The sequence below is a fragment of the Phacochoerus africanus genome, chromosome 1 (genome assembly GCF_016906955.1).
Source record: "Phacochoerus africanus isolate WHEZ1 chromosome 1, ROS_Pafr_v1, whole genome shotgun sequence".
NCBI classification, from domain to species: Eukaryota; Metazoa; Chordata; class Mammalia; order Artiodactyla; family Suidae; genus Phacochoerus; species Phacochoerus africanus.
In genome coordinates, this window is record NC_062544.1 from 277,759,357 (window position 1) to 277,780,157 (window position 20,801).

The 20,801-nt window shown below is 46.1% G+C and overlaps 1 protein-coding gene across 1 annotated transcript in view; it reads left to right on the forward strand.

The window, feature by feature from the left end:
- The window catches only part of MRPS6 (mitochondrial ribosomal protein S6), a 68,965-nt gene that overhangs the window by 40,479 nt on the left and 7,685 nt on the right, over positions 1 to 20,801 (forward strand). The window contains exon 3 of the mRNA XM_047753423.1: positions 10,794 to 10,933. Within this exon, the coding sequence (XP_047609379.1) occupies positions 10,794 to 10,933 (140 nt within the window). The remainder of the gene's footprint in view (positions 1 to 10,793; positions 10,934 to 20,801) is intronic.

The following is a 20,801-nucleotide window of genomic DNA, read 5'->3' on the forward strand; positions in this document are numbered from 1 at the left end:
GGAGGAGATCATTGCTGAAAATCCTTTGTAAACTGCAGTTCAGCCGGACTCATTCATATTTGGGGTGATGAGAAGCCAGTCAGCTTCCTATTAGAATGTCGTTCTCACCTTTGTCTGCACCTGGAGAGCTTAAAAAAAAAAAAAAAAAATCCCAGTGCCTAAGATTTTTGAACCTCTGGGCCAATGGAATCAAAATATCTGAGGGTGAGACATAGGCATCCCATTTTAAAAGCTCTCCAGGTAGTTCTCACTGGCTCTAGAGGTCCTGCCTGGTTGGTGAGTCTGCCCTTTTCCATCAACTTATCTGAATCATGAAGGGAATGGTTGGCTCTATGCAAATAAGCCCCCAGATTTGGCCTTAAATGGCCTCTGAATAACATTCTTTGACTTCAGACCTTGGAAACAAGTGGGTTAATTAAAGAACAAAACTACATTGTGGTTGAACTACACAAATTTCCTGATTACCTGGGCACATAAGTAATTGACAGCTAGTAAATTCACGCGAAGTTGGATCTCATGTAGTCATGACTTCCTTCTTGCTCTCTGTGTTGTTTAAATTTATTCATTTAGGTGTTCCCATTGTGGCTTAGCAGAAACGAATCTGACTAGCCTCCATGAGGACAAAGGTTCGATCCCTGGCCTCGCTCAGTGGGATAGGGATCAGGCATTGCCGTGAGCTGTGGTGTAGGCTGCAGACGCAGCTCAGACCTAGTGTGGCTGTGGCTGTGGCGTAGGCTGGCAGCTACAGCTCCGATTCGACCCCTAGCCTGGGAACCTCCATATGTTGTGGGTGCAGCCCTAAAAAGACAAAAAATATTTATTCACTTATAACCTTTTGATACCAATGCTAATATTGATGTCTCAGCGTGGACTAGCCACAGGGGTTCCTTGAATGTCCACTGTGTTTTAAGGTAAGTCCAGTTTATGGTTTAAAGACATTCTGCCTACCTTGTAGCTGAAGTTACTTTACTGACCATCCAAGTTTTTTTTTTTTTTTTTTTTAATCACATCATTGAAAGAATACATTTTTGTGTTAGATTTCTCAGATCTCAAGAATCTCAGTCCTGGCTGCATGAGCACAGAATGGGCAGAAGACTATTTTTCTCATCACCTTGCTTTTATTGGCTGTTCCTTCTCAAGGCCAAACGTGGCCTTGTCCTGTCACATCTCTGATCTGCTGATTCTGGAACCAGAGATCGCTGGGCTCCTGACATTAGATTCTAGTGTTTGCCCTGATTCCCAAGAGACAGAGCAGCCAGTTGTGATAGCTCATGATGCTGGAAGTATAGCTTGCAAGGCTTTGTCAGTAACCACTGAAAATCTTTCTATCTGTATCTCCCCGATTATTATATTATTTGTCTAGCAAATACTAAGTTCTAAGTGTTGAGGCATAGTTTCAGGGCTTTGACATAGAATTCACAAGTTTCGGCATCCAGTAAAAGAGCATTTAGTGTAGACTTAGGGAAAGAAATTCTTAAAGCAGAATTTGCTCCCCCTTCAAAAGTTGGTTGTTAAAACACCTTTTCATTGCTCATTGTAAGAAAACTCAGCTAGGAGTTCCCCTTGTGGCTCAGTGGTTAACGAATTTGACTAGGAACCATGAGGTTGCGGGTTTGATCCCTGGCCTTGCTCAGTGGGTTAAGGATCTGGTGTTGGCTGTGATCCGTGATGTAGGTTGCAGACGCGGCTCAGATCTGGCGTTGCTGTGGCTCTGGCATAGTGTGGCGGCTACAGCTCCAATTCGACTCCTGGCCTGGGAACCTCCATATGCCTCGGGAGTGGCCCAAGAAATGGCAAAAAGGACAAAAAAGACACACACACACACACACACACACACACACACAAAAAGAGCTCAAATAATACAGATAATAAAGCAAAGTACAAAATGAAGAGACTAGAGTACTCCCCTCATCTTACTAGCTAGGAAGAACTAATATCGTTTAGCTGTATATTCACCCAGACTTTTTAAAATGTAAAGACTTGTAGATTGATCCTACATGCTGATTTTTTCTCTATTATTAAAATATTTTCATGTCAGCATATAGGGATCATCAACATCTTGGCTTTTAATGGTTGCATAGTACTTGTTCAGTCAGTGAAAATAATTTACTGAATAGACTCCTCTTAACGAATGTTTCCATTTATTCACTAGCCTAATAATTTTGTGGTATTTTCATAGCTAAACCCTTGTGCATGGATATGGCAGTTTCCTTAGAGTAATTTCCTAGAAGTAGTTATAGGATTGAAGTTATACACGTTTTAAACTTAGGTATGTTGCCAGATTGCCCTTTAGAAAGTTCACTTTTGTGGAAACTGGTGTGTTACGTTCTAGGCATTGCCCTGAGTGGAGAAAAGCAATGGCTTCTGCCTGTACTGAGCAGCACTTTGATTTTACCCCAAATGTAGATTCCATCAGAACCCTCTTCCTGTTCTCCTCTGAGAAGACTCACTCTGAGAGCATCCTAACTGGCTGTCCTTCCACCACCTCCGGAGGAGGTGTTCGGCCTTGAGAATCCAACTGACATCTGCTGTCTCTGAGCCACCAGTCGGCAGCGGTTCGCCCTTTTCTGTTAGTGACTTTGCTGCAGATCTGCACTACAGGCTTCCAGAGGGCTGCCCCTGTGGCCCATATCCCCGTGGCTCCCCTTTTGGAGATGGATTTCACAGTGAGCAACTTGGAAATACTTGCCTTGAGGGAGCCACTTTAAGAGCAATGTTTGTGGATAAATATTAGGTCGAGCCTTAAGAAATGGCCAATGTTTGGACTGTTCTTGACCTTCCTATGTGGCAGTTTCATGAGGTTCGTTTGCAAGAGATCATCCAGGTTGCCCTCGCTCCGTTTCCAGATCTGGACGGGTAACCCTTCCCTTTCACAGCTGATTTATGCCATCAGGATTATTTTAAAGCCATTTCTCAATGGGGATTTCTAGATACCCCTCCTCCTCATTCTCATAAAGATGAGATCTGTAATCCACATATCATAGTCACAAGGGCTTTTCAGTTAGTACATACTTCAGCAACTCTTAGGGGTCTATTGCTTTAACAGTTAAATGACTACTTAATATGTGTGAACAGTGTTAAGTCTGCAGTATTTCTCATAATTTTAAAGTTTTGAGGTACTTTTGGTTTTGCAAATCACACCATGGTGGCATATAAAGAGAAACAGTTTTTCACTGCATTAACAATATTTGTTACTTTCCTAGTACCCTTGATGCGAATGGGTTCCCGTCTCTTCTTCCCTCATTCCCTTCTCTTCCCTCATCCTCTTCCCAATTTTTAAAGTCTGTTACGTCTTTGTTTATAGTTACTCTATTTTTAATGAATGGTCTATTAAATATGATTCATGGGCAAGGTAGTAGAGCAGTTAAGATCTCAAAAGTACTTTCTAGCTTTGACTTTTAAATAGTCTGTTAAAATTGCTTTTCTAGTCCCTTATCTGCAAGTTATATAGTGTATAATAGTCCACTATAGGTAAGTATAGTCATGTTCCAGCAGGTGTTTATGTATCTTTACTTTCTTTTTTAGTATTCTGGGCTTGCCGTTAACTGAATTTTGTTCTGATTTTTAAAATAGTGTCTGTGCTTATTAATTTTTATCCTTACTTACCAGGAAGACCTCTTAATTCAGTAGATTCAGTAAATTAGGGGGCATAGGGGTTCTTTGGAGTCACAAGGTCATTTGGTAAGACAGTTGCCATGGACTCAGAGTTGGGCTTTGTGATATTGTTAGGCAGGGCTGGCACGTCAAACACAGTGTCCGTTCTGTTTTCCAACCAAGATCTGCTAGTGACGGAACTTTCCCAGAAGTCTGTTCTGCTGGTGAATGGTGCTCGCAGATTTTTTTTCTCCAATTGCTGGGAGAATCTCAATGCAGAATTTCCAGGGACATTCTCTTTATTTGGAGATTTCAAGGGAATTTTCCCAAGGAGATAAACCTTGGAATTAAGATGCAGCCAAGAATGGGAAGAGCTTTTTTTACATGGATATTTTCGCAGGATTTGGCAGTTTTCTGACCTGGCTCCACCTTCCCTAAGATCTCCTTGCTCCTGGGAGTTGCACTGTTCTTTGTAATGTGAGAAAGCAGAGGTGTAAGTAGTCGCTACTTGCCATTACATGTGGATTCGTGTGATTTTCATCTCTTAGTGAGCCATGAGGGTGTTACAGTGATAGCTGGGTACACGGGAGGGACAGTGGCTCCAACTCTCTCTGCCAGAGAATCAGATGTCCAGGATAATTTTGTTGACAAGCCTCTCTTCTGGGATGAGAATAAGTTTAATTAGATTAAACACACTGGTCATTGACTGATGGTGGTGTTTATGGTACGTACATGAATCTTAGCTTGAGTAACCTTACTGGATGGGGATTTTGTTTGGGGGCAAGTAGAGGTATCTTTCCTTTTATCTCCCTTGTTTGTCTTCTTGCTCTCATCTTTATACAGACACTTGGCACATTAAAATCCCTGGAACTGCAGTTTTCACAATGTGATCCAAGAAGCCCTGGGCTTTCCAGGGGATCATCGCAAAAGCAATAGTGGGTGAAACAGCTGGTCGCTTAGTATAAATCTAGGCATAAGCCCCAAACTTGACTAGGAGTCAAGTATATTCCTCATCACCCGGCAATGGTAGTGTTATTAAAATGGCAGTTTCACTTCAGAATGTCCTTCATTGAATGAAGAGTCTTCGAACTTAATTTCTGCAGGGCTTTAGAAGTTGGCAATCTCACCTCCCACCTGCTGCAGAGATTGATCTGGTGATCATCCCGGTATCTTTGCATTTCAATGATGGGAAGGCCAGTGCTTCGCAAGACAGCTATTTTATTTTATTTTATTTTTATTTGTTTATTTTTTTGCCTTTGTCTTTTTAGGGCCGCATCCGAGGCATATGGGGGTTTCCAGGCTCTAGGGGTCAAACTGGAGCTGCAGCTGCCGGCTTACACCACGGCCACAGCAACTCAGGATCCGAGCCACGTCTGTGGCCTACACCACACACAGCTCACAGCAACGCCAGATCCTTAACCCACTGAACGAGGCCAGGAATCGAACCTATGTCCTCATGGATGCCAGTCAGGTTCGTTTCCACTGAGCCACGATGGGAACTCCAAGACAACTGTTTTACTTTCATATAGCTGTAATTTTCAGAAATGTGTTCTTATTTTACATCAAGGCTTTGTTTCTCCCTAATTTTACCCTTGATTCCTGTCTGCCTTGTCAGGGTCCAGCCAAAATCAAACATACCTATCTTCCTATCTTTTTTTTTTTTTTTTTGCTTTTTATGGCACCTGCAGCATATGGAGGTTCCCAAGTTAGGGGGTCTAGTTGGAGCTGTAGCTGCTGGCCTACACCACAGCCACAGCAATGCCAGATCTGAGCCGCGTCTGCGACCCACACCACAGCTCATGGCTACACTGATCCTTAACCCACTGAGTGAGGCCAGGGATCGAACCCGCAACCTCATCGTTCCTAGTCAGATTTGTTTCCACTGTGCCACGACGGGAACTCCAAACATACCTATCTTTTGCATTAGGTAGCCCTGCAGATATTTGTAATTAGCTGTTGGGTTTTCCCTGAGTCATCTTTTGTAGCCCAAACAGCAGTGGTTTTGGTAATTATTAATAATAAGATCAAAATTTGGTTTTTATTTTGTCTAGGATGGATTTTCTTTTTTCAAGTATCATTTCATGTAAATTCTTTGAATAGGATTATGTCTTAGTAGATAATTAGAACAATCCAAGTTTAACATTTATGTTTATGTATATTTGAATTTTAAAGAACTTGAAATATTTAGTTTTGGAGTTCCCATCGCAGCTCAGTGGAAACGAATCTGACTAGTATCCATGAGAACGCATGTTCGATCCCTGGATCTCGCTCAGTGGGTTAAGGATCCGGTGTTGCCCTGAGCTGTGGTGTAGGTTAAAGACTCAGCTTGGATATTTTGTTGCTGTGGCTGTGGTGTAGGCCAGAGGCTACAGCTTCAAATCAGCCCCTAGCCTGGGAACTTCCATATGCCACGGGCGTGGCCCTTAAAAAAAAAAAAAAAGTTAGTTTCACTTCTGTTAGATGGATTGTGGATTCTTTAAAGCTGTAATATTAGTATGAATAACAGCATTTTTGGCACCACATGAAATAAGCAGAAACACACCAGTGCTACAATGTTCCTTCAGTATTACAGTTGCTACCCCCATAGTGAGCTGTGTTGTCTGTGCAAAGTGACTTCAAAACGAGGAAACTTCAGGTTCCTTTGTTTAACCACCCTTTCCAGTGCCTGCTCCAGGATAGGCTTGTCGCTTTGGGGAGTGCGTTTGTCCTACAAGGTGGACTGAAGTCCTCGCGCTCCCACCCTCACATCCCGGTGGTGAGGGAATAGTTAGGGACTGACGGCTGTGTAGAAGTCAGTGGGAATGACAGTGTAGAGTCGCTGATGTGGGAGGGGCACTTTGGGGGGCTGGGGGTATCAGAATGAGGAACACAAGAGAGAGACTGCTGAACAACCTCGTGTGCCCCTAGGGTATGTGGAAGATTTTGACATAAAGGCTGTTTACGTGCAGCTCGTAAAGACAAAATCTGTTGAGAACAGCTACTTAAGCACATGAAGAAACTGAGGCACCAATTTTAAATGGATACATCTTTAATACAGGCTTGCATAATGTTCGTGAAGGAGCTGGGGCGAGAATCCAGGTTTCCTAGTTCCCATTCACATTCATTCACTCTTCCTTTTCCTTGTTTTTTTCAAGTGAATGTGTTCAGCTCTCCAATCTGTGCCGTAACAAAATCGTGTTTCCTTGACATATGGTGGATTGGAGGAAAGTCTCAGGGAGCTGCTTTCAGACGGAGTGAGAGAAGCCCGTAAGAAGCACGTGCACACAGTCTCTCTTAGAATAGCTGGAGTGAAAGGGTTTGGAGACCTTGTAAACGAGAATTACGGCAGCAAGATCATGTGCTTCCTGTAGGCCATATGTTTTTACAAATTGAACATTGTGCTGTGTTGAGTGCAGCTTTTTTTTTGGAAGCTTGAAGTTTATTTTAATAGGTTTATGGGTTTTACCAAATGAAGAAAGTGGAAAGCCTGGGCTGATTAGATCAGGAGCTTGGTGGACAGGATGGGGATTCTGCAGAATCCTTTTGTGATTTGAGATGTTCCTTATTAGGTTGGGACCCTGTGAGTCTACCTGAGGGCCCATCCCATGAGGCATTCACTGTCTGTACCTCAGTGGCCCAGGCACATGCTATTCTTTGTGGTACACTTTAGGGTGAGTGGATTGGGGCCTTGCCAGCTTCCATCAACGCATTACAATGTAGAGTGGAGATAGGCCAGATAGTAAGTAGGCTTCATGGCCACACTATCTCTGCCCTAATTTCAGGTCTGCTTTTAGCTTGAAAGTAGCCATGGACACTGTATAAATGCACAAGCTGGCCATGATCCAGCAAAACTTTATTTGCAAAAACAGGTAGCAAGCTAGATTTGGCCCTCCAACCCTGGCGTGCTGACCCTTGATTGAGGGCCATGAGGTGAGGTTAGATGGGCAAGTTGAGCGGCTCCCTTAATAAACAGAAAGGAATCTTTTAACTCCTCCTTTATCTTTTTAAACTTTTGGGTAATCTGAAATTACAGGGAAATCAGTGTGGCCATTCAAGCAGTCTGCAGTTTGACCTTGACATATGAAAGTTCAAATGTGTTTTGGTATTTTCTTAAGTTACGTGCTTATTAGGTATAATCTTTCCCCTTTTTTGGACAGAAGAAAATATGTTACAAGCTCTTACTTCAGAAGAGGACGCTTTCATACACATTAGTGGGAATTTAAACAAGAGGTGTTGAGATATATTTCTTTTTAATTAGGCAAAACTGAGATTAAAATTTATGATTTGAGTAGCTAATCAGAAGACTATAATCAAAGTGTGTGTGTGTGTGTGTGTGTGTGTGTGTGTTGGGGGGGGTGTTTTCCCTTCTCCATCTTTTATTTGGATAGACTATCCACCTTGTCATAAGTTAATTGATGCAATGCCAGGTCAAGAAATAGCATTTTTAATGAAATATTAACCTGCTTTTAGGAATGAGGTTTTTGCACAATAACGGCAATGTTAGTGAACTAATGAAATGTGAGAAGAATTTAGCTTCTCTTTGATTAGAACCACATAAAAATGCTTGTTGACAATCATAAGGAGAAATTGCCACAGACTTTTTACTTAGTGTTAACGCAAAGAGATTTTGGCCCCTATTTCTGTTTTCAGGAAATCTCTGTTCTTCACAATGTCAGTTTAAATATATAAATACACTTAATTTGAAGTGGGAATTTAAAAAATCCGTAGTAGGCTACAATATGAAATAAGAGTAGAGCATTTTTATTTCCAAACCTTAAACTCACACTTTGGTGCATTCACAGCCTTTTAGCAGTGTTTGTCAGAAAGAAGATATACAGGTGTCTAGAGGATTTTCTTCAGTTGCCGGAATGCAGTTGTCTTTTGTTTGACAGGAACTGAATCACTGGAAGGTAGCCTTTCCTTGAGTTCACTCTTGCACTTCAAGATTTCCCTGCTTGCGTTTCCTCACTTAGGTCTTTGAGGAGTTCCCTTTTCCCTGCCCAGGTGTCCTCTGGCCTCCTCCCCAACTTGACTTTGTCTGTGTTCCTTTTCTTTGCATGAGGCTCTCGCACTTGTTAACCGCCTTGTAATCTCAAAGTCATGGCATCTCTCAGAGGCCCAATTCCCCAATCCTTCTTTGCTTTTTTTTGGGGGGGGAGGGGGTGATGCTTAAATATGTAACAATAAAACACCAGACCAGTGGTGCTCATATCACAGTTACGCAGCACATCGCATTGGGCGTCGATGATGTTTAAGTAAAACATCCTACATTCTGTCCCCTGACTGGGTCATTCCCCTTTAACTACTAACTTGCCCTTGCTTTCTCTCTCTTTGCTCAAACACTGCTCAGAATGGTTTGCCCCTCAGGCTCTGGAGCTTTGTCTTTGCATCACACCTACCTTTGCAGCCTAGCTCTGACTTGCTAAGTGAGTGCACAGTCACTCTGCTGTGGCTTTTTCTTCATTTCCATCCTCCGTCTTGTCGTCCCGGGGGCTGTCTCTTTCCTTAGGTTCTGTGACAAGGCAGGTCTGGTTTTCCTTTTGCTAAAAGTTTAGTCCTCCACAAGGCTCTGTTGTTGACCTTTTTTCTTCTTACCCCACCCCTCCCTCAGCTAGCTCGCCTGCTCCCAGGGTTTCACATATAGCTCTTCTTTGCAGATGGCTGTTAGATGTGTGGTTCTCACCTGCTTTACCTTTTTGAGCTTAAGGTTTACATCTTGAAAGGTCACCGCGGAGGAGTTGTGGGCATCTCAGAGGCAGCACGTTCTACCCCAGATTTATCTTTTATTGTCCCCAGCCAGCTTCTCCAGATTCCCCCTCCCCTTTTTTTTTGTCTTTTCTAGGGCTGCTCCCGTGGCATATGGAGGTTCGCAGGCTAGGGGTCTAATCAGAGTTGTAGCTGCCGACCTACACCACAGCAACGCAGGATCTGAGCTGCGTATGCGACCTATACCACAGCTCACGGCAGTGCCGCATCCTTAACCCACTGAGCGAGGCCAGGGATCGAACCCTCAACGTCATGGTTCCTAGTCAGATTCATCAACCACTGAGCCACGACAGGAATACCTCCAGATTTCCCTTTAGCTGTTAGTAATAACCCTATTCCCGCAGTCACTGTATTTAGCCCCTCTTTTGCCACACTTCTCCCTCATTTTTCACATTCCATTAGTTGTGTCTTCTCGAGTTTACCCTTGTAAAGTGTCTTTTCTTCCAAAACCTTTTGGTGTATATGTATGCGTGGGGGGATACCTGGAAGGAAATTCACCAAAATGTTTTAAGTCTTTCATCTCTAGATGATGACGGGGTTTCATATTGGTTGAATTTTGTTTTATACTGTTGGTATTTATTATTTGTATACTTGTGCCCAACCTGCAGCCTCACTTCTCAGTCCTCCCTTGTCCCGAACTTCATCCGCTGGGACTCCTAGCTGTCTCCTCCACACTTTCTTGTCTTTGCTTCTTCCCTCGGTGCCCAGTTTCTCTGTTCTTTGCGTCTCCCATTGTCATTTTTCAGGGCTCCTCTCACGTCAGCTTTGCTTAATGAAACTCTTCTTCCCACTGAATATGCTTTCTCTTTTCAGCAGCTCTCTGGTCCCTGCGTCACTTCCTGTGTTCTGCCTGCTGGTCTTCTTATGTGGGTTTTTGTCTTTCTTAGATTGTAAGCTCCACGCGGGCAGAGATTGAGTCTTCCCCATCCGTTCTCCCTTTTGGTCACAATCTCCCAATTTTCCTTTGGGGTACAACCCCTTTTCCCATTGGCTCTCTGTGGTTTTGGGGAGATGGTCAATCAGAGTATCTTGCCAAGAGGATGCTCTTCCCCTGGAACTTGAACTTTGAGTCATGGGCTGCAAGGACTGGCAGTGATTGGCGCTGATCCACCCTGGCCAAGGTGCTCGGAAGAAGCCACTCATTATTTCCTGCCTCCCAGATCCCTGGAGCTGCCCCGGTCCCTGAACTCCCGAGGCCTGCTGCTTCAGATTTTCCTTCGTATCTGTGAGCTATATCTCATATCCTTACAATAAATGTGTGTCTCTCTCTCTGTCTCTCTTTTTTTTTTTTTAAAGTGAGCTTAAAATAGTTGTTGTTGCTTTTACCCAAAGATCCCCTACCTATCATAGAGCTGTTAGGATTGGAACTGACCAGACTTAAACACTCTAGTTCTCTGATGGGGTTTTTTTTCTCTCCTTTTTTTTTTTTTCCCCCAAACAATTTAAAAAATCAGCCTGAGACCGCTGCTGCTTTGAAGCGTACCCTGGAAGCCCTGATGGACCGAGGGGCCGTAGTGAGGAACCTGGAGAACCTGGGCGAGCGCATGCTTCCCTACAAGATCTCCGCCCACAATCAGCGGCACTCCAGGGGCGGGTAAGTCTCTTCGTGCGCCCCCTGACCAGTGCCTTTGATGGGGAACCCTGTCCAGTTCACCTTGGAAGTGATTATACTTTCACAGTCAGGCCACCTTCTGCCAGGTGGTGTCCAGGTACATACCCCAGCAGGGCTGTGTTGCAGGTAGGGTTCGTTTAATGCTGACCCATAATAAACTTCCACCAGAGTCCAGAAACAGGTCACGCCAGCAGGAACACCTAATAAGCTTTTGACTGTGGGAAACTCTTCTCGTCACCTTAAGCCCTGCTGTGCCCTGGCATTTCTTTAACTTTTGCCTTGTCACACACCTCAGTGAGCAGTGTGTTGTCCACCCACTCTGTGCATCCTTTCTAAGTACGTAGGTCTTAATAATAGCAAGATGTACTTCTTACTGATGTGCGTGACCAGAGCCAAAAACGGCTTGACCTATTCCAGCCAAATTTTATCACAATTTTTTGTAATGGTTTTGTTTTTCTTTTTTTCTCACATAGTGTAGAGCAAGTTCCTCAAACATATGTCAAGGATTTGATTTAATAATAATAAATCTCTTTGAGACATGCTTTGAGGCCGGTTTGTACGTTGGGTTGGTTTGAGGCTTCTCTAAGCTCTATAGTGGTATCTTTTTTCCATACCCGTGGTTTCTGATTTGGAGAAATAATTTTTATATTGTTGGGTTTCCTAGAAGTAGGTGATAGAGAAGATGGAGATCAGTTTTTAACGTAGTGGGAAGCGTCTAGGACTAGAAGGCTTGATTCTGCCGCTGGTGCTTCCAGCTGTGTGGCCTCGACCAAGTCACTTCGCTTCTCTGATCCTGGCTTACTTGGATCCTGAACTCCAACGGTCGGTCGTTCTCCCATCCATGTTGTCACAGGGTTCAAACGAGATAATCTCTGCTCTGTGGCCCGCGCTGGGCGTGGTATGATGCTGCTTTTAAGGATGTGGGGAGTGTGGTCTTGTGCAGGTTTGATGCATATGATGGACCTGAGTGAAGTCAGGGCCACACCGGGCTTTCTTACTGCCTGTGAACCTTGTGCTGAGGTGGGGCACAGACTGCACATTTCATCTTGTGATTGCTTCACCTTGTTTTGTGCCCCAGCGTTCAGCTTCTTGAGAACACCTCGGAAGAGCGTGCCTGAGGCGTTGCTAGGCAACATGAAATGCACAGTGGCTCGTTCCTCTCCACAATCACAACAGCAGTGAGCAATGGAGATTGGGTGTATAGCGTTTTTTAGAAAACTGAACCACAAAGGGACTTGGTTTTAACAGCAAGGCTGTGAATCCTTTTGCCTTTTTGTTTTTAACAAGGAGCATGTAAAATTTGGCTAAGGATGATGAGCCAGGTTCGGGGACGGAAGACACTGGACAGGGAAAGAAGTCGGTTTCCTCCTTGTGTGCTTTCAGGGGTGTACAGTGGGAGTGCTCTCTTCTGTCCCCTTTGCCTAGTACAGGGTTTGACCTTGTAGAGGGCTGATGTGACCAGCATTCTAGAATCTGCCCTTCTCACAGTGCGTGGGCAGTGGTGTTGCTGCTGCTGCTGCTGGCTGGGGACCACACTTTAAGAACTGCTGCATTGGCTCATCTAGTTTGGGGGGCCTCTGTGTGCAGGGCTGCGTAGGGCGGTGCTTGCGCTCTCCTTTATGGGCAGTATAACCTCAGATCAGAGGAGCTCACCTGGAAGAAGGCCAGAACTGCTGACAGCACCAGCCCTACCTTCCAGATTCCTGACCAGGTGCACGTGCCCCACCAAAAGCTGTGTTGCAGTCACTTAGTCTGTTTCCAGTTAAGGATTTTATTTCTGGGGTTCTTTTTTTTTTTTTTTTGGTTCGTTTGTTTACTTTCAGACTCCTCAGCAAAGGAAAAGCAATATTCTTACAGTGTATTGTGCTGTGTGTATTATACACTGACGCAGGAAGGTGGAGCCCAGCCCCAACCTGGGAGGTTCATGTTTTAAGCTTGCTCTTCCAGGGATAAATCAGTGTCTGGTATTTATTTGCTTGAGGTAATGTTTTGCAAAGTATGGTCTCTGAAACGTGGGTAATACAGACAGCCTCCACCAGAAAGGTGGGGGAGGGTGTGATCAGTTAGATGTGGGAAGCCTCTCATGATCTAATCCTTCTGGAGATTCACGACACACCTCAGCATGTAGATGGTGAGCAGCCCTGCCATAAGATGCCTTCATTTGTCGATCTTATTTGACCATGTTACTTTTGTTTGTGTAATACTCACTGGTATTCTTCACAGTGTTTTTGGTAAGTGAGGAGGTGAGGGGTTATTGGAGTTAGCTGGGTTGGAGATAACGAATTGAGTGGTGTGTCATATCTGCAGTGTGGACCTTAAGCTTACTCTGCCACTCTCTTGGCTGCAGCCAGCCCTCCCACAGTCACTAACCCCAGTGACATTTGTACTAGGCCTTTTGTTCACTTGGCGAGTGCTTTCTATGCTCTGACATAGCTCCCGAAGGCGTTACAAACGTATTAGGCAGAGCATGTGCCAGGGTGTGTTGGGTGCTGGGAAGGCTCACTTTTATGAAGTGGTTGAGAAGAAACAGAATGGACTTGTTATGCATTTGTTAGCATTCAGAAGATTTTGACTCTTCAAGCAGCCCTGGAGGCCATGACCCATATCTGATTTTGGTGGGACACTGATTTGAATCCTGAGGTGGGTACATGAGAGCTGTGTCTGAGCTGGCTAATGAGTGAGCCCCAGATGCCCTCCGGAATCCAGGGTGTATTAGGCTGCTGGTCTTCAGTGTTGGTTGCTCTCACGTCCTGAGGGAAGAAGTGGTATATCATAGTGCTAGTCCTAGGTTCCAGGATGGTTCTTGTGATTGTGGTTTCTGATCCCAAGGAGTTTTCACTTGAATTGGGAACTTGCCTGCATATCTAACCTGGGCACCGGCCAAGGGTCTGCAAGGGCTGGAGCCCAGCACAGAAGGGTTCATCCGGCCCAGGCTGACAACCAGGCCCTAGCATCTCTGTTGCACTCATCGTGTTGAGTGATGGCCTCCCATCCTCCAGATCCACACCCCCGGTGCACACGTGCCAAGTAGGCCTGAAAGAAGAATGAGGGTAAAAAGTGCTTGGGCAGGAGAGGTACTGTACTGCAACTTGAGGGTTATTTGGGAAATTTTCCAAAAGGAGGAGGTGGTACTTTGAATGTGATGCCTGATATTTATTATTATATCAAGTCCATTACCAGCTTATGCCAAAAAATACAATCATTGTGTTCCAAATACTTAGTCCTGACTTTGGAAACAGGTTACATTCCAGGAATTTATAAGTTTATTGTTTATAACTGGGAAAACCGATCTTCCCATTGGAACAACTTGTTGGTTAAGATCCTAGGCCGATCCCAGGTAAGTTTTAAGAAAGTTACTTACAACTCCTAATCTCTGAGGGTCAGTAGAATTGGGCGAGTCGTTTGTGCACAACCGAGTCCCATCTTAAAACTTGCTTTTAAGCATGCTGCTCTCTGTTCCTCTTGACAGCAGTGGCGCCTGGGCTGTGTCATCTTTATGTATCAGAAAGAGGGATGGTGTCTCAGACACCTGTAATTTCTTAAGGCTCTTTTTCCCGGAGAAGTCAGTTCCTCAGTGTCAGTTGTGCCCCTGGTGATGTGAATTTAGGAGGGGGGAGGGGTTGACCAGATGCCTCTGCTGCTCTTTGGGTCAAGCTGAGATGGCTGGGAAGTTCGGCTCTTCTGGACCAGCTTTCCAGGTGAGGCTTCAGGCCTCACGCACCACCTGTTCACCAGGCAGTGTGTGGAAACCACTGGAGCAGGAGTGTGGGAGGTCATACAAGGTCTGGGATTCATTCTCAACTCTGGATGTGCCTTGGTCTCTTGGGGGCCCCTCAGATGATCTTTCTTTTGTGCTTCACATGCTCACCTTTGTCCCCTCATCACCTCTGTGGGAAAGGCGAGACCGGGCTTGTGGGAAATCCTCACAATATTCCTCGGGGTCTGAAAGAGGACAGTGTCATGTACCCAGAAGGGAGCAGTGGGTGTAAGTGCTCTATTATATTAGACCCTTGCTCGGGAGGGGCAGGCGTTTTACTGAATCCCAGAATCGGTCACCCTCTGCTGGAACGGCCTCGGCATCTTCCTGCAGGACTGCACAGACTGGTTTAAGGCTCTTTTTCCACTAGATGGGGCTGGACTGAGACTCAGGGTGATGTGCTTAGAAGAAACCATGGTCCATATTGCAGTGCTGGGCTTGTGCGTCCTTGTAAAAGGATGCCCCACATTGGCGTTGACAGTTTTTACCACAGCTGATCTGACTGCAGTGCGCCTGAGCTGACTCGAGATGCGTTTGGGTCTAAGAACTCTTGAGTAGTGAGGGAGGTTTTTCTTGCCTGTTTTGTCCCTTCTTTCTCTATTCTCATCTGCCTTAAAATGTGAATAGGTGCTTATAGCGAAGATCTACTGGCCTACATATAAGATTCTCTTCTATTTACGGGTAAGCAGAATGATAAAAATAACCGGCTCGTTGGTGAATCACTGGAATTTTACTGACTCTCTCCCCAAATGTGTCTGCAGCTTACTCCAAGCGCACTGGCACCTTCTGTAGAGGAGATTGATTCTCCTCTGTAGTTTTCCCGTTAGCTAACATTTCCATGTTCTTGTGCTTTCCTGCCAGCATTAAGTCCAGGCCAGCATCCTGACCCCATTCTTGTGTGTAGGTGCCTCACGGCAGGGTTTCAAGGCAGGGCTGCTGCGGCCTTGGAGGTTTCTTTTTACTGGCCGTGTCCCAAGATTTGTAAGGATTCTGCAGCAGGTTTAGTGGTTTTTAAAATGTATGAGACCCAACAGATATAAAAAGAAATGGGGCTTTTCCATCCAGAGGGTGTCTTGGTTTTAAGGAGAGTAATTCATTGCCTTGGTGAAGCCTGAATCCAGCAGGGTTTAACCAATGCAGTCTAGGAACCAGCATTCAAACGAATCTGTTTTCTATCTTCAAAAAGGCTTGAAGATGCTTCATGGCTGCAAATCCCTCTCCTCCCCCTCCCCCACCCCACTCACTGTGAGCCACTGAGCGCTTCGGTGGAAATTTCCACTCGTCTGCTAGGGGGAAGGGGAGGCTGTGAGAGAGTGTGTGGCTGCGCGAGAGACAAAGACTATAACTCAGATTCAAGCGAGCACTTTCTATGGAAGACTTGTAAATCCAGGGTAAAGACAAAAGTGAAATAAAAAACAAACACAACCTTCGCCTTTAGGAGCACTGCCGGCAGACGCGTTTGCCCCGGTAACCGCTGCGGGTGGGGTGGGGGCCGGCCGCTGCCTAGCCTGGTGTCAGCAGATGACTGAATGGTTCGGGGGCTTGTTCCCTGCAGAGGGGAGCAGAAAGGGCGTTGGGGACGGCTGCCTCTCTTATGCAGCCGTGCTGGGGATGGAGTGTTCCCGGTGACACTGGGCCTGGCCTGTCCCGGGGAAGCCCTTTCTGTGGGTTTTCTCAGATCTCTGTGGGGTTTCAGTCACAGAGTTTTGTCTTGAGTATCTTCAGACATACAAAGGAGGGTTCATTATTACTTTCAAGACCCCTTGGGCCGTTCTGCCTACGAGATGGCGCCCCCTTCCTCCAGTTTTAAACACAAGACTCTGTAATGAGAAACGCGTTAGTGTACTGAACCTTTGTGGTTTTTTTGTCCTTTCTTTCCTTGCCTGGCTGGTATCAGTTACCTCCTTACTTCTACTTGGGCAGAGTTGTGGCTGCCTAAAACCCGAGTGCTTTTCTATAGAAAAGAGGTGCGTGGGTGAAGGGGGTGTCTCCCCTGTGAATGAAGTGATTCCATAATTAGAACCACATGTGGGAAAACATGCCTTGAAATGTCCACACCACTGGGTTTTGTGCCAAAGACCAGGGCAATGTTTACAGCATCCTTGGCTCCCTGGGGTGCAGAACCATTTCACTGGTGCCACTGAACACATGGTTGGGGGGTGCCGAGAATGTCTAGTATACCTAGATTTCAGATTGGTAAACTGATTTTTTCCAAAATGATTGGTCCATTGATTGATTTAGTCATTGATCAGAGTAAAAGTGAAGAATGGGAAACGAGCGATTTGGAGGACTTGATTTTTTATTTATTTATTTTTTTCTTATGGGAATGTCAGCTATGGGGCACGTCTAGGCAGTTGCAGTGGTATTCGTGATTCGAAGCTCTTCCCCCTTGAGTGAGGAGCTTATCGTGAGGATGGAGATGAGGAGTCTAGTGTGTTCTGACTTCGGTCTTGTGCCTCCATGCTGCCTGGCGGGTTCGGGGGAGAAGCAAACATTGATACCTGGGGGCGCTTCTTGAATCCTCTTGCTCGTCCCCTCTCTCAGGCCGGCAGGAAGATAGGGCAGGCCTCTCTGGTGACACTGAGCCCCTCTTTTGCCCCCTTACTTTGCACAGCAGCTTGTCTGAATTTTAGAATGGCTTTTCCAAGGCAGCCTTCAGTGGGATATTGGGAGTTCCAGGGTTGTTTTGTCACCTAACCCCCATGGACTTGTGCTGTCCTGGGAAAGGGGTCCTTGCAGAAGCTGCCCAGACCTGCAGCTCAGTAACTAGGCTGTTCCTAGGCCTCACTCCTTCATGGGAAATAGTTTGACTGTCATTCTTCAGATCACCTGTGGTTGGAAAAGCCCAGCAGCTAGGAGTCGGTGTCCATGACTGCATGACTGGGAGCCGTGTGTGGTTGTAGAAGCCTGGGTTTCTGCCAGCACAGCAGCCCTTGTGACATCTCTCTCCAGCTGCACTCAGTGTTCCAGGGGATCGAGGTGGCCATGAGAACCTCATCTTTTTAGCCTCCTTTTGAGATTTACCCACAGTAGATGTCCATTGACTGGTTAAGTTTGCACCAGGTTAAGTAGGTGAGAAAAGGAGTTCCCGTCATGGTGCAGTGGAAACGAATCCGACTAAGAACCGTGAGGTTGCAGGTTCAATCCCTGGCCTCGCTCAGTGGGTTAAGGATCCGGCATTGCCGTGAGCTGTAGTGTAGGTCGCAGATGTGGCTTGGATCCCGTGTTGCTGTGGCTGTGGTGTAGGCTGGTAGCTACAGCTCTGTTTCCACCCCTAGCCTGGGAACCTCCATATGCCACAGGTGTGGCCCTAAAAAGCAAAAAAAATAGGTGAGGAAAAGAATATATACTGGCAGCAGCCAAGAATTGGTCAGGGCATTCCTGTGCAGGAAGGCCCTGAAGGTCTGCTGTCCACGTACTTGGGCCCCTAAGGCAGACAGAGATTGTCCTGGACCCCGGCTTGGTTCCCTCCAGAGAAGACAGCTGGGGAGAGACAGCTTGGTTCCCCGGGAGAGGGGGTGCAGAGGTAGGAGGCTCAGCTTCCAACCCAGGGTGTTGAATACAGTAAGACCTGCCCATCTCTGAGCCACTCCTCCCCTTCTCTGTTTTGGTGAGGTTTCCTTTTTGTGGAAATTTCCATGGTGTGATAAGGAGCATGGGAGTAGAAGCAGTCTCTGCCCACATGAGCCCCAGGCATAGATCAGCAGGTGATAAGCATGAAATGATCATCACAGCTGTGGTTGTGGGCACAAACCCATTTGCATTTGGCCAGGCTCTTGTTTGGGTTTGGTTGTTGGATGCTTGGCATGGCTAGTAGACAGAAGGCAGAGTAGGTGAAAGACGGTAAAGGCTAGAGGGGTTTGGGTCATGATAGCCTCCTGAAGCCAGGCTTAGGGTTATCAGGCCTTTTACCAGGGCTTCTCTCATCCTTGAGAAACCTCCAGAATGCTGGCTGCCCGGTAGCTAGAAGTGTAGCTGACAAAGTGGGAACGGTGGGATCTGGAGCCTGCCTCTGACTTTGTGACCCGGTGCAGAACAGTGAAAGCAGCGTGAAAGGGCTGGGCGGCCTCATCTTCCTGGTCTTCCTCAGCATGTGTAGTCTCTGATTCTGTCCCCCATTGATCCCAAAGCTCCTTGTGGCTACTTCTGTCCTGGAATCAAAGACATACTCTTGTTAGAAGTCTGGCTGTGGCCACTTAGTAGCTGACTGACCTTGAACTAATGGCTTAATCATTATGAAATTCAAAGGAGGGGCTGTGTAGGGAAGCTGCCTTGATTGACAGCTCATGGAGTGGTAGTTGCACTGAGGAGAGGGCTGCTGGACCCAAAGAAGCTCCCAGCCCCACTTCCTCTTCTTCCATTTCCCGAGTTGCCACTTCCACATCCTCCTCCTCTCCCTCTGGAGCTGTTTAAAAGAACATTCTATCTCAGACACTTCGCTTTTCATTTCTGAAATAAGAGTTGTCTGGTGTATGTGGCCTCTAGTTTCCAGCCTTGGAGGTCCTGTTTACCCTCATTGCAAAACAGCATCCAGAAGCTTTGGGTTCTTTCTCAGCATTTTTGGTGAGCGCCAGCGTATGGAGAGTAGCGCCCAGGAGGACTGCACGAGAGCTGACGTGTGGGCAGCCGACTTGGTTGTTGGCTGCTGTAAACACTCTTAGAAACCCAGACTTGGAGGCCGGCCCACAAAAATGTGGTCTAGTAGAATGGAAAATGGCAGAAAACAATGCTTGCTGAACCCAGAAACGGTATTTGAATACCTTGAATACTTGACCATAAGGAAGGGCAGGCTGAACTCACTAGAGCAGGAGACACCTGTGCACTTTGTGGAGGGAAGGGGCTTGGCGCCCTGGCAGGGTTGACGGTGGTGACTGCGTGGGTTGCTCTGTGCCCAGGGCATGTCAGGCCCTTGCTAAGCCCTTCCCTCCAGCTTACCCTATGTAATGGATGGCACTTCACAGTGCACTGCCTCAGGCATCGGGGCTTTAGGTGGAGTAAAGCAAAAGAGGAGGGCTTGTAGGGAAACTAGACACAAGGCAAGGGCAGAGGAAGGAGCTCAGGGAGGACGTATGTGTATTTAAAGAAAAACCACCTGCTCTGGAATTTAGTATGGTAGGATGTGGACAGACAGAGTGGGCGAGGTCAAAACTTGTCCATGGTAGCTAGGCAAGACATTTTGGTGAATACTGGGTGAAAGAACAAATGGATAAAAAGGGAAGAGAGGTGCTGGCAGCCGTGTGGCATGAGAGTTCCCGGCCCTGCTCACCAGGCGGCCATGATTGTTGAGGGGTTACAGGGGTGGGTGAAGGGCTGGGGGTTGACAAGGAAAAAGTGATTGAGGCCGAGTACACTCACGTTTTAGGCTCTAATTCAGAGCCTCACTCAAGGTTAGTAATCAGTAATTAGCTGTTGAACACATGAGCAGTTCTTCTTAAGTTGGGTGAAGTAGAAATAAACCAGTAGAATTAAACTTGGAAAATTTGGCCTGGTTGGTGTGTAATTTTCAGAGAAGGCCCAATGGTGGTCTCATCAGTGAGCACACATGCGAGTCGGTGCCTCAGGAGGTTTGCCAGGTTGCAGAGGAACTGGCATTGTTTTTATTTCATTTCTTGAAAAGCCCTGGGAGTCCTCACCAGCTGTAACTGCTCCCTCACCACCGACACCTTCTATCAAGTCACTGACCAAGCCCTGCCCATTGAGCTCCTTCCATACCACTTTAAATCCACCGCTTTATGGAGATATAAGCGACGCACGGTAAGCTGCATGTGTGTGTAAACCCATGAAATCGTCACAGTCAAGATGACAAATTGGTCTCACCTCTGCTGTTTCCTCTTGCTTCTCGTGATCTTTAACTTCTGATCTGCCATCCCTAGTAACCACCAATGTCTGTCACTATAGAGTAGCTTATGTTTTCTACAGTTGTGTTTAGGTAGAATCAGACAGTATATGCTCATCTTTTTTAAACTCTTCCACCCAGCAAAATTATCGTGAGATTCATCGGTAGTATGTATTAATTGTTTATTCTGTTTTATTGCTGAATAGTAGGCCATTTTATGGGTGTACCGCGGGTTGCTTATCAGTTTTCATGTGAAC